Source organism: Equus przewalskii, unplaced genomic scaffold (genome assembly GCF_037783145.1).
Source record: "Equus przewalskii isolate Varuska unplaced genomic scaffold, EquPr2 ChrUn-9, whole genome shotgun sequence".
Taxonomy (NCBI): Eukaryota; Metazoa; Chordata; class Mammalia; order Perissodactyla; family Equidae; genus Equus; species Equus przewalskii.
In genome coordinates, this window is record NW_027228757.1 from 68,440 (window position 1) to 81,501 (window position 13,062).

General features: G+C 41.5%; 1 protein-coding gene across 1 annotated transcript in view; it reads left to right on the forward strand.

Moving 5' to 3' along the window:
- Window positions 1-1,034: 1,034 nt before the first annotated feature.
- The window catches only part of LOC103541559 (CD48 antigen-like), a 96,024-nt gene continuing 83,996 nt past the window's right edge, over window positions 1,035-13,062 (forward strand). Inside the window, exon 1 of the mRNA XM_070608537.1 lies at window positions 1,035-1,143. Within this exon, the coding sequence (XP_070464638.1) occupies window positions 1,119-1,143 (25 nt within the window). The 5' untranslated portion in view covers window positions 1,035-1,118. The remainder of the gene's footprint in view (window positions 1,144-13,062) is intronic.

Below are 13,062 nucleotides of genomic sequence, written 5' to 3' on the forward strand. Positions count from 1 at the left end.
AAAGCTGACAAATTACAGAAAGGAGTCAAACCCAGGTCAGTCTGGCCCCAAAGAACTTGGTCTTGTCCAGTACTTGCAACACAATCATATTTGTAAAAACAGCTTTGCTGAGTACACAACACGTTTCACCCACTTCAAGGGTCCAAATCAATGGCTTTAGTGTATTCACAGAGATGTGCAGCCATCAAAAGAGTCAATGTTAGGACACTTTCTCCACCTCAGAAAGGAACTTTGTGTCCTTCAGCTGTCACTGCCTTCTCCCTTCTTCCCCACCCTCTCGCAGCCCTGAACATCCGCTAATCTATTCTGGACTTCCATACGAGTGGAATCGCGTACTATATGGTCTTTGGTGTCTGATTTGTTTAACTTAGCATAATGTGTCAAGGTTTATCCATGTTGTAGTGTGCATCAGTACGTCATTCCTTTCAATGAGTGAATAATATTCCATTGGACGCATGTGCAACATTTTGGGTTCATTTTGTTTTGTTGGAGCAAAACTTAAACTTGTATTATATGTAAGCCACTACTCTTGGAGGTATTTCTCTTATATATAACCAAACCGATTTTTTTTGGTAAGGAAGATTGGCCCTGAGCTGATATTATACACTTGAAAGTTAAGAGAGTAGATCAGAAATGTTATCATCACACATGCAAAAAACTGGTAATTATGTGAGGAGATGGAGGCGTTAACTATCCTCATTGTGGTAATCATTTTGCAGGGCACACATTTATCAATTCAACTTGTTGTACATCTTAACATACATATGTTATATATCAGTAATATCTCTGTAAAGCTGGGGTAGAAGAATGTGTATGGTGGTTAGCTGTGTGAGCTGTGATAACAAGTGGTTTTTCTTCTTCTGAACAATTTTCTCCGCTTTCTAAATTTTATGTAATCAACATGGATTGTTCTCAGAAAAAAAAGAAACACTTCTTTTTGTAAATTTTTATGTCCCTTGACTCACCAGGTAAGGTGAGTGTGCGATGAGAGGATTCAAGAGGAGAGTGAGGATGGGAGGGGGACCAGAGGTGGGGAGAGAAGGAGCCACTGGTCTAACCTCGTCAACAGGTAGTCAGTTGACTCCTTGTGCCCCAGCTGGTTCTCCTGCCAGACCCTCATGCTGCAAATCAGCCTCCTTCTTAGTGAGTAGCAGAGCAGGTGGGGCGGCTCCCTGGGGGGTGTGGAGGAGGCTGAGGAGTCAGGTGGGAGGGGGAGCTGGGGCTTGCATGATATTAAAACTCTGACTCCTCCAGCTTCATTGAGGGTTGAGGGGGAGGGAAAGGGGGCTGGGGTTTTTCTGGGATGCCTGCAACTTCCTCAGGACAGAAAAACCTCCGCCAAACCTCTGCCTCAAAGGGCAGTTATTTGTCCTGCTCAGTTGGGCTGCTGCCGCTGAGATCCTCTGACCAGCGTCTCATTTTCCACCTCCCTGTTTGGTGGGAACAAATCCACAGTCTCAGGTCCTTGTCTCCATCCGCTCCCCAGCGTCCAGCCTGCTTCCTTCTGCTCCTCCCAGGCTGAGGAGGGCATGTGTGGGGAGTGAGGGGTCAGAACATCTCCCACTGGCCATCATTAGGGACAGCTGAGCTGTGGCACCACCTGCAGAGGCGAAGGAGGAGAAGGGGCGGGGGGAAGCGGGGTTTGGCGGGGAAGTGGGACCTTCCTGTCTCGCTCTGCTTGTGACCTTTCTGTGCGGTTACCGGTTGTTTCTGATCTCTGTGTGGGGGTGGGGGTTATGCTGCAGGAGCTGCCTCATGGGAACCAGGCTCGGGCTTGGTGGCCTGGTCCCCTGCCCTTGTCCCCAGAACCTCCTTGTGGTAGAACGAGGGGCTGAATTCAGCAGTCACACCAGCTGGGTCGAAATTCTGGTTCTGCCACATATTGACCATAAAATTTTGGACAAATTGTAAATACCCTGGCAGAGTGGCTTTATCTTTCTGAGCTTCAATTCCTCACCTGGAAAATGGATACAATAATGCCTCACTCAAGGTGTTCTTGGGAGAGTAGGTGCAATCGTGCACTTTCCAACCGGTGTCTGAACAGGGACACAGATTCCCCATGTATACAGCATCACACATTTCTTGCTTGATAAAAACTTGCTGGTAGACACTGTAATAAAAGGTGACGTTTCCTTATTTCATAATTGACAGTGATATCGTGATCCAACAGTTTAAAAACAGGAAAGGTTTCCCTCTGGGACGTGAGGTAGTTGTGGTAACACAGAGGTCGCACACGTCCCTACGCTCCCCACTGCCCTCCACCTCCTGCACTGTGGTGAACATTGTAGGAACCTTTGAAAAAGTCCATTCCTCCTTACCAATCAATAAGAGAAATATTACCACGATTGTTGATGATGAGCAGAGGATGTGAGATACAAAACATAAGGGAAAAAAGGCAAGATAAATAAGCATGAAAGACAGTCATCGTCACAGGTAATCAAACAAATGCAAATGAAGAAAACTAGATATCGTATTTTACCTGTTGCATCAGCACAGGGTTATTTTTTTAATGTGAATACTCCGTTTGGCAATGGGACACTACAACAGGCACTCTCATATATGGTAGGCAGCTTTTTAAATGAGTAAAAAGCTTCTTGGTAGTACATTTGATGTGTCAGAAACATTTAAACCTTTATAATATTTATACCTGGGAGCCAGCCCAGTGGTGCAGTGGTTCTGTTCGCCTGTTCCACTGGTGGCCTGGCAGCCCAGTGGATCCTGGGTGCAGATCTACCACCACTCGTCAAGCCACGCTGTGGTGGCATCCCACATAAATAGAGGAAGACTGGAACAGATGGTAACTCAGGACCAATCTTCCTCACAAAGAATAAATAAATAAATAAATAAATAAATAAATAAATAAATAAATGATTTCTACCTTTTCCTTGGTAACTCCACTTCTAGAACTTACCCCAAGGGAACAACCTTCATGCAGAAGAAGCTTCTGCACAAAGACACTCATTTTGGTCTGTTTACAATAATGAAACATTGGAACCCAATGAGAGGATAAATGAGAGATGGGAAAGTTACAACATTAAGGTGGTGACAATGATAGCCCCAGGGAAGCTGGGTTGGGTGAGTGACTGAGAAGACGAAAAGGATTTGGTCAGAAGGAACAGGAATAAACATGTGCTGAGCATCTACCATAGGCAAGATCTACACCTGGAGTGTTACATACACTCTCTCATTGCAGCCTCACATCACCATGTGTTTCCTGTGGGGCTGGGAGGGATACTGAGGCAGCGAGAGCCAAGATAATGGAGGACCCCTTGCTAATCACATATGTTGGAATCTGGCTTTCTACGTAGCCGCACTGAGTAGATGACACCACGCTCGTCTTACATTTAAGGAAACCAAGGCTCAGAGGGCCAATGAACTTGCCTGAGAGCTCAGCACTACTACGTCTTAGCCCAGGTATCTAAGAGCTCCAGGACCACATTCTGCCTCAGACAGCAGAGAGCTGGGGACTCGGGCTGCATTGCCCTCCTCTCCTAACCCTCCCTGCCCCCACTGCGACACCCAGACCTCAGAATGCTTAACTAAGCAGGTACGGGAACATCTGCTAGTTGAAAGGAATTTTTCTCACACCTTCTGTTCCCCCCACCCCAGCCTCTAGGAAAATTATTCCTTTTATGTTTCTCAATAGGGAAACAGCTGCTCCTTTAGTGCCTACCCCCATCTGAATTCTCTTTCCTTTTTCTGCTCAACAAATGCTATCATTTCCGGGTTAGGGTCATGGAGTCCGTGGGGTCAGAGAGCACTTTAAGGAGTCCTCCTGGGTTTTTTCTTTCTTGAGCTGTAGTTACGTCTATGCTGGCTCCTCTGGGGGCGCTTCCACTGCTCTGCCATTGTAGCATTTGTCACGATTCTCAGAGAGCTGCATACATGGCAGGGCAAGATGCACAGGAAGCTGCCTCTGCCCCCAGCTGCCCTCTCTTTCTGTGCTATTGGTTACCACACAACCACTGAGGGCGGTAAGTCCCCCAGAGGAGGAAATGCAGCTGTTCCTGCCCCACCCAAGCTGGCACAGCCTTACTGACTTCTAAACAGATTGAGAGCAGCCCCTACCAGGCTGCATGGGGTCTCATAGGACAGGGGAGGGCAGGGAAGTGAGAGGGGCCCAGTGGCTCTAGCCACAATGTCCTTTCTATCCCTTAAACACTGACAAAACAAACTCTCTTTCCTGTAAACACAGCTTGGATTAAAGCAGATTTAGGAAGCGCTGGGTTCATGGTAAACTCATTTTTATTAAGAATCAAAGTTGACTGAGCTAGTGAACTCTTGTCCTTTACTTAAAAGAATAATTTTTCAAACATTCAAAGCATAGGGCATCTTATCATCATATCTAACTTTAGTTCTTTAAAATTTTACAAGGGAAGAAAGTATACTTATATGCATCTGCGAGGAGGGCATGGGATGTGTTGGTATTTGAGAGATGGAATCGGCTGTCATCGCACTGCCCTTGCCCAGTCTCTCAGTCATTATTGGAATTGGTCCTTCCTGTATGTTTAACTGTCCCAGCAGTGCACTGGGAAGAGAACTGGAAATCATGAAACTGGATCTTATAAAGATGGTGGTACTAACTTCTCTCTAGTGATGTCTCTCAGTTTTCTTATAAATTGGAACTCCATCTCCCTGTTCGTGGTAAAGAATCTTTTCTGTAGCCTGTGAGAAATAGCTTAATAAATTTATTTAAATATAAGAAGGAAAGATTGAGAGAGAGAGAGAGGAAACAGGAGTCAGGCAGCTCGAAAACACACAGATACACAGATCTAACTTCACTGCTGTGTGAGCTCTGGCAGCTCTCTGCATTAAATCGTTGGTCTTTGAAAACTATCTCATTCATATCTTTTCCTGAACCCTGGCCCCTTGCCTTCTATTTAGTGATTTAGGTCTATTGATGCAAGTAATCCCTAATCAATCTTAAGTCAAAATTGGGGTGAGTTTATTATGAGCCACATTTGAGGACTATAACCCAGGATCTACCTTCTCCAAGGAAGGAAGGGCACCGAAGAAGTGTACAGAGTAGATATACACCATCTTGGGACAAAGAGTACACATCACATATGACAGGAATAGCCCTTTTCCTACTGTCACGAGATGCTTAGTTGACACAGCAGGATGGTGGTCAGCAGGTCAGAGGTCACAAGGCGAACACAACAGAACAGAAATGGATCCTTAGTTCCCAGGAAAAGATGCTTATTTTTAAAGAAATGTTGATATGGGGGGAAATTACGTACATATATTTAAGGGCATTGTGCCTGTCTTTGGAACATAGTAAATGCTTAAAGCAGAAGTACAATGCCTGCTCAAAAGGCCACATCAGGCCCTTTGGAAAAACAACGTCAGGCTGAATTAGTTTTAAAGTAAATGGCTTCCTCAAATACTACTGCTTTTCATTTATTCATCATTTTCCCCCTTTTTATCTATAATCTTTCAATAGAAAGCATTGACAATCAAAATATGGTCCCTCAGTCCTAGGGTGGTTGCCACCTGCCCTGGGTGCATCACGTCCCTCAGTGCTGGCCTTGGATCACATTTATTTGCCCAGTTATCCATGTTGGGGGGAAATAGTTGGACAGCATAGAGGTATTGATTAACAGAGGAAGCATTTCTTGGGTTGCATAATTTTTCAATTAATTTAGATTGTCACACAAATGTGCATATACTTCACGTGACTCGTCATGCTCACGTTGTTTACGATTATAAAATGGGTACAAGAACAATGTTGATAATTCAATATCTGAAAATATTAATTTTAAAATGAGTTCTTTAGCATAGTCTTGATCAAAAAAGGAAGTTTGCCCAGGCTTGTAAGATAGATTGACCATCTCAAGTCACTGAGCAATCATTACTCTAGTCAGCATGCCACTCTACAACACTGAGTAAAGAAAACAGTAACTAGTTTGAATATTATGACTACTACAAGAATTCCAAGGAGGAATAGAATAGGCATTGTAATCTGTGTCAAAAAAGGGAACCAATACCTGAAGGCGGCCAACCAAACAAATCAAGACTGGGTGTAGAATTACTTCAGGCATTCACCTATTTTTTTTTTCCTGTGCTTTAGCAGAGATGACACATTGGAAGATTCATTAGGTATAAAAACACAGCATTCAGCTTGAATGATTGTACATGTATCACCTTGGGATGCAGTTAGGACATCTAAGGCCATTCTATTTTTGAAGTACAGCCTTTCTCATTAAAGACATTTTAGTGTTTAGTAAGGCTATTTCTGCTTGACTATCATTAAGATCTTATTGAGTTGATTTAGTCAGGCCTTCTAGATATGATATGACATCTTCTTTCCCCAAGGAAAGAATAAATATAGCTACTAGGTGGCCATACCAGTGAGACACTGAGCAAGCCCATCTGGCCTTAAACAGAAGATTGGCAAAGGATGTTAGCTCAGGGTGACTCCTTCCCTGTAACCAAGGGAAGCTCAGGGGGCAGTGTTTTAGCCATCTAGACAGTAGTCAAGGCCACAGGTCTTTTTCATGTAACAACTGAGTTCCATTAGGAGCCACCCAATAAATGCCTGGCCTTCAAGAACAGTCTATTCCAAATCAATCACTTTCTTTAAGTATGATAGTATTCTGAAAACTGAAATAGAATGATTACGAAAAAGGTGTATGGTTTAAGCATTACAAAGGTTTAAATGAGGAGATATAATGTTGGCAATACAGGCCTGGTCTGGAGTCTTGAGACAGCTGTCTACAACAGATGCCATCTTCTTCTCATCCTGGTTTGCAGATATTTGCATTGGTCAGTTAAAGCTGGGAATCAGAAATAGGAACTGAAACCCACATAGGTGGGGAAGACTTTCTTTTTAATGAAAAATATGAATCCATGAGTCTATGCCTTTTGATTCCTCAGCACATGAATTGATTACAAGTACCTGGTCTGGTCCTTTCCAACAGGGCTGCTAAGAGTCTTTCTCTGGTGTCTTTTCCAATGAACAAAATCTCCATGTTGAAGTCCATGGTCCTTAAAGCTTTCATCTCGGAGGAGCTCACTGGGAAATGAATCAACTACAAACCTCTCACTTCCATTAACTGTCTCAATGAGACCTTGACAGTAATGTAAGATATCTCCTTTACGCAGAGTTGGTTCATACATTCCTTCATCTAATTGCATATGCTGTCCAGTTATTATCTCCAAAGGGGACAAGTGAACGTTAGCAAAGTGTGTAGATCTAAGGTTGAGGAGCACTTAGAGGAAGATCTTTCGGCCATGAGAGATTGAATGATCCCAAAGCTTTGCCAATTGAGTTTTGATTGTGCCATTACTTCTAGGGTTATATTATTGGCCAAATGTCACAAATAGATTTAATTACTTGTCCAGTGAAATGAGTTCTATGGTCACTGTGCAACTCAGAATGAATTCCTATCCAATATATTATCCTTTCCAATAATAATTTACCTACAGCCATCACTCTTCTGCAAGGAAAGGCCTCAACCCAGTGTGAGAACATACAGATGACTACAAGATATATTTATCATTGAGATAATGCCATTTGAACAAAGCCCAATTGCCATACCTCAAAGGGTCCCTGAGGAAGGGAAGTGGCCTTGTGACCCATGAAACAGTTTCCCTAGATAATATTTTGGGTGTATAGCACAACGAGTATAGGCTTTATGAACCACTGTGGGAGGAAGTTTCCAATAATTGCTTTCCCCATGAAATCATCTTTTCAGGTGCCCAGTGGATAATTGGTTGTATGCTCGAGCAGTGGCAATTGTGCTCCAGTAGGGATTATGATTTCTGGGGTTTTTTTATTGAACCCAAACCACATCTGTGTGGTGGTGTCAAAATTCCATGTTTTTATTGCCACCTTTGTTTCCCTTCTTCTGTGGCAATTTCTTGAGCCTAGAGAGGGAAATCTTTACTGGCTTAGTAGAGTGAACGGAAAGTAGCAGGCGTTCTCTAGGCTGGACAGCATGTCCAGCTGGATAATGTCCTTGCTTATCATTTATTTAAGACTTGTCTATAAACCAAATTAGATAATCGAATGCTGTCATGGTCGTTTTCCTCCTGTGGTGCCTGAAGCAAGGCAGCAGGGTTAAGGGAGTGAATAATATTTACCTGCACGATATGACCTAAGAAGGCTTATCAGCATTTACTTGACAATGCTTCGCATGCAACTTAGCATAGCAAACAAGCCTAATTAATTTAGTATCTTCCTCTTTCTAGGAAGAGAGAACACATTTCTTTGAGAGGGCCCAGGGGCCCTCTGAAAATTAGCAGAGAAATTTGTAAGTCAAAAGAAAGACTTCATTAGGATATGAAATTGGGGGAGCTTAGGCAAAATATCAAAAGGTTAAAACACTTGGTCAAACAACGTCAATTGTTTTCTGAACTGTGTTGCTGTGAAACAATGGTCGCTGTGAAACAGTGCTTTAGTTATCCGTTTAGCCAAAGTGAGACTCACTCAAAAGTAAAGAAAACCTTTTATAATCTCTTAACCAAGAGCAGACTAAAAGTTCAGCAAAAGTATCCTTTTAAGAAAGAGAAAACCGAATTCTAGTTTTTGTACTAGCTTACTTTTGATGTTAAACCTTACTCACTCCATTAAGTTCATATTAATCCTGGCCAACTCAACAATGAACAAAATTCTTTCACAGGGTTCCTCATCCACAAATCCTCTATAACTTTCTTTTTACATTCAGAATTTATCCCGTGCCTTCTTTCCTTCCTAGTACTTTAGGACAAATTTATCTTTCTTAACAAAACAAATTAAAATACTTCCATGTTTTATACCTTCTTTACTGAAAACATACATCTTACTTTCCTTGAACACAAAGATGTTTTCCTTATTAAATTTTAGCAGCCTTAATCACATATATTAATTAGAATTTTTAACCCTTACAGACCATACCTTTTAGTGAAAACTAAGAAGTAAGCAATTATAAAGTGTCTTTTACATTAGCATTCTGTGGCTTGGGAAACTTATAAATACTTTTTATAATTTCTGGAAACATGCTACTTCATAGTACAATTTTCAATAAAATAAAATCCTGTTTACTAGTAGACCAAAGCATCTTTTGATTTCTCTCTACTAAGACAAAAGTACATAAACTATATTTAATAATTAATGTCTAATATTTTATCTCATTTGGGAATGATCTAGATACTCAATAAGTTTTATCATTTGACTCAAATAGCAAAACTCGAAGGTTTCAAGTTGCCAAATTTTTGAAATTAAGTACATACACCATAATACAGAATTGTTGTTAAAAATTTCACCCAACATTTTTATCTTTTTCTCATCTATTTAGTTTACTTGTTTCCATGTTGAGAACTCTGAAAATGTGTTTATTTTAATCAAACCAGCAAACTTAAGCTTGATTTTACCGAAGGTGATTTTATGTCATGTTAGCTTGAAAGACATTTGGGTTAGTTTCCATTACATTTATAAAGGCACTTACTTTAAGCCAATTAAATAGAGCTCTTTGGACATTATACCATCCAGAGGTAAAACATCACACATACATAACACACATATGGATACACATACACAACCACTCCACAGCTACTCTTTTAAGATTACTGCCATGAATCAGGTACAGTAATGTAAGGCTCACTAGTTATGAAAGAATAGTTGAATCCAAATTTAGTTTTAAGCTTTGTCCACTAATTGTTGTGGAGAAGACACTCAAGATTCTAGATTTTGGGAGAAAGTGCTCTTATGGCTGTTTTTCTTGCATTTTTTACTTACTTTTCTTCACTCTTATGAATTGATGATGGACTAGATAACAGTTCCTGGAGAGTGAGAAGCCTTTTGAGATTAGGGAAATGAGTGGAACCTGAACTGCCTCTAGAGCTATATTTCTAGCCTTGCAAGGACTTCTTTTTAAGGACACTTTCTCTTAATTCCTCAGAAATTCAGTTATAACCTAAGTGACACTATAGGTGGATCTAGCTGTCCAACTACATCATCCCTAATTTGTATTCTTCCATGTGGGTGTTTAGTTTTATTTTAACTTAGGGAAGAAGAGCTAGAAAGAAAATCCCAATCAGGCTTTGAATATCAGCTTCCAGTTTGGCTGAATTTCTGATCATATGTTGCTAAATCTTTTCAAGTATCTTGTCAGGTTTCAGCCAGGACAACCAGTAACTACCTGGTGGTATTGAACAATTCCAGTGATCTTTAACATAGCAGTTTCCCAGAAAGCCTCTGAGACTCTCGTTAACTCTGGGAGTAGATACAGGGGTGTCTGTAAAGCCATGGCCTGATATATTTTCCTTTAGTTACCTTTTATAACTTTACTAACTTTTTGCAACAAAACTTTCAATAAGGTTTTTTGGAATTTTAAAGTCTTTGCTTTTGAGTGCACTACTTACGTGATCTTATCTAATCAGAACATTCCTTCTGATGGCTAGTGTAATGCCCCTGAGGCTGGCAGCTGTTTGGTGCATCCAATGGAATGCAACCCACATTTCTGTCCAACCATCTCTGACCAAAAAGTGGGATGCGACCGCATTTTTGTCTGACTGTATTTTGGGACACCAACCAGATGTTTATGAAGCCAAGTCCTCAGGACACAAAACAAATTTGTTAATATTTTGCTATTCTTCATAAATATTTACAGTTTCTGGAAAATTAATCTTGAGCAATTGTGCTGGATGGTGTCAAGCTCAACTGTTTAAAAATTCCTCTATTACCTGGCTCTTAAAAAGGTAGCCACTGTAACTTTAAATTATCCCAGGTTATCTTGCCAGCCACTTCCTGCAATACTCATTTCCTTAAGCACTTGAAAGTTTCAGCATGAAGCCAGCTGCAGTTCTGAGAGAAGGTAGCCCATTCGGGAATTGGTTGGCTTTTAGAAACTCAATTTGTCATTTTTCTTTCAGTTTAATTTTACTATAACTGAACTAAGGACAGTGTAGTGGGTCAGAAATGTGAGTGTTACTTCCTAACCAAAGGTCATAAACACTCTCTTACACGCCTCAGTATCTCCCACCAGTCATCTAAAACTGCAGAGGAGGCTTGGAGCACTGGAAGACCACTCCTAATATACCTGGACGAGCCTTTAATTAATTAGCATGAACGATAGTGGAGTGCCCTGTGGGTCCCATATGCATCATGTGGATTGATTCTCTGACACTTCCGTGAGGTTCTCAGTCACCTAAAAATGCCTTTCAGCTGGAAGGAGCTGGTGTCCTGTTCTCTGGAACTGAACATGTTCAGACTCTCATTTCTCGATCAAGCAGTTTGTTCAGATTTTATAAACACAATTCTTTCCAACGTAAAGCCAAATTAAAAAGGTCAGTCTGCCCCATTCACTCCAAAGTACCCCCTAGGCTCCCCTGACCTAGGAAATTCCCATTAGGTTTCTTCTTCCTAGCAATTCTCCCTAGCTTCCTCTTACCTAGGGTATGTACCGGTACCCCCTAAGACACCTAGTCTTAAGGCTTGTATAAACTCTGGACCATTGACTTCAAATAAGAAGGTCACAGTTCAGATCTCACCAGGGTCACCTGAAGAATGCAGTGATCCAGGGGGCTCAGTGGGCCCCTAATGGTACTGAATGCCAGTTCAGTGTATGTTCCAGGTGGTCTCCAGTGCATTTCTCTGAAATCCTGCTGTGACTACAACAAGAAATGTCAATGGAAGAATCCATAATCAATCTATAAATCAAAATTGGGTAGAGTTTATTATGAGCCAGTTTTGAGGACTATAGCTGGGACTACCTCCTCAAGGAAGGAAAAGCACCAAAGAAATGGGGTGTGCAGAGTGGTGATGGACCATCTTGGAACAAAGAGCATACATCACATATGGCAGGAATATCTCTCTTACTACTGTCACAAGATGCTTAGCTGGCACAAGTTGGTGGTCACAAGGTGAACGCAGCAGGTCAGAAATGAATCCTTAGCTCCCAGGAAGTTGATGCTTATTCTTAAAGAAATGCCGTATGGGGGGAAGTTACATCCATGTCTTTAAGGGCATCATTCTTGCCTGTGTGACATAGTAAATGTTTAAAGCAGATGTACAATTAATGCTCAACAGGCCACGTCAAGCTCTTTTGGAAACAGAAGTTCAGGACAAATTAGTTTTAAACCAAATGGCTTCCTCTTATACTCCAATATGGACTATTGCTTTTCATTTATTCATCAACTCCCTGTTTAAAAAACCAAACATTGCTTTGGGGAAACAAACTGTCTCCTACTTTGAAATGTTTTGTCTGAAAAAGATGAAACCCCTGATTTATTGCCACTAGCACGCAAGCATGATTGAGTGGTTCCAATCTTTCAAAACCCTCCCGGGAAAGCCTACAGGGACAAAAGAAGAAATGAAACAGCAAGAAAAAATCACATACATAAAGGAAGTTAAGCAAAATAGTATTTTGCTTAACTTTATACAAATATATGGAAAACTGAGATGAAATGGATAATTTTCTAGGAAAATATAATTTACCAATACTGACTCCAGAAGAGAAAGATAATCTAAACAGATAAATTACCTGCTATGGAAAAACACACTCCTCTGTTTCCCCTTTACTCTCACGCGACTACCACACTACTTCTGACGCTAGATGTGTGTGTGTTCCTTTCCCATCACGGAGCAATTTTGTGATTTCTCAAACACCAGCTGGGTGTCCTACAATTTTACTCAGTTCTAACACTGTCTTCCTGCAGTTTGTGTCAGATCCCACAGGTTTAGGGCTCAGCCCCACAGGACTATCATCCCCCGACTACAGACACCAGTCACGAGTCCAGGTTGTTACCGTCTGGCTTCTGACTGACAGGCTAAACACCAGAGGTTCCCATGACCTTCCGGTCAGGTTTGAGGAATTTGCTAGAGCAGCTCACAGAACAATGGGAAAACAGTTTACTTCCTAGATTCTTGGTTTATTATAAATACGTATAACTCATGAAAAGCCAGATGGAAGAGATGCACAGGGCAAGGTATGTGGAAGGGGTGTGGAGCTTTCACGCCCTCTCCAGGTGGGCCACCCTCCAGCACCTCCTTGTGCTCACCAACCCAGGAGCTGTCCTAACACTGCCCACTTGGGTTTTTATGGAGACTTCGTTAAACAGGCATGATTGAGTAGAGGTTAC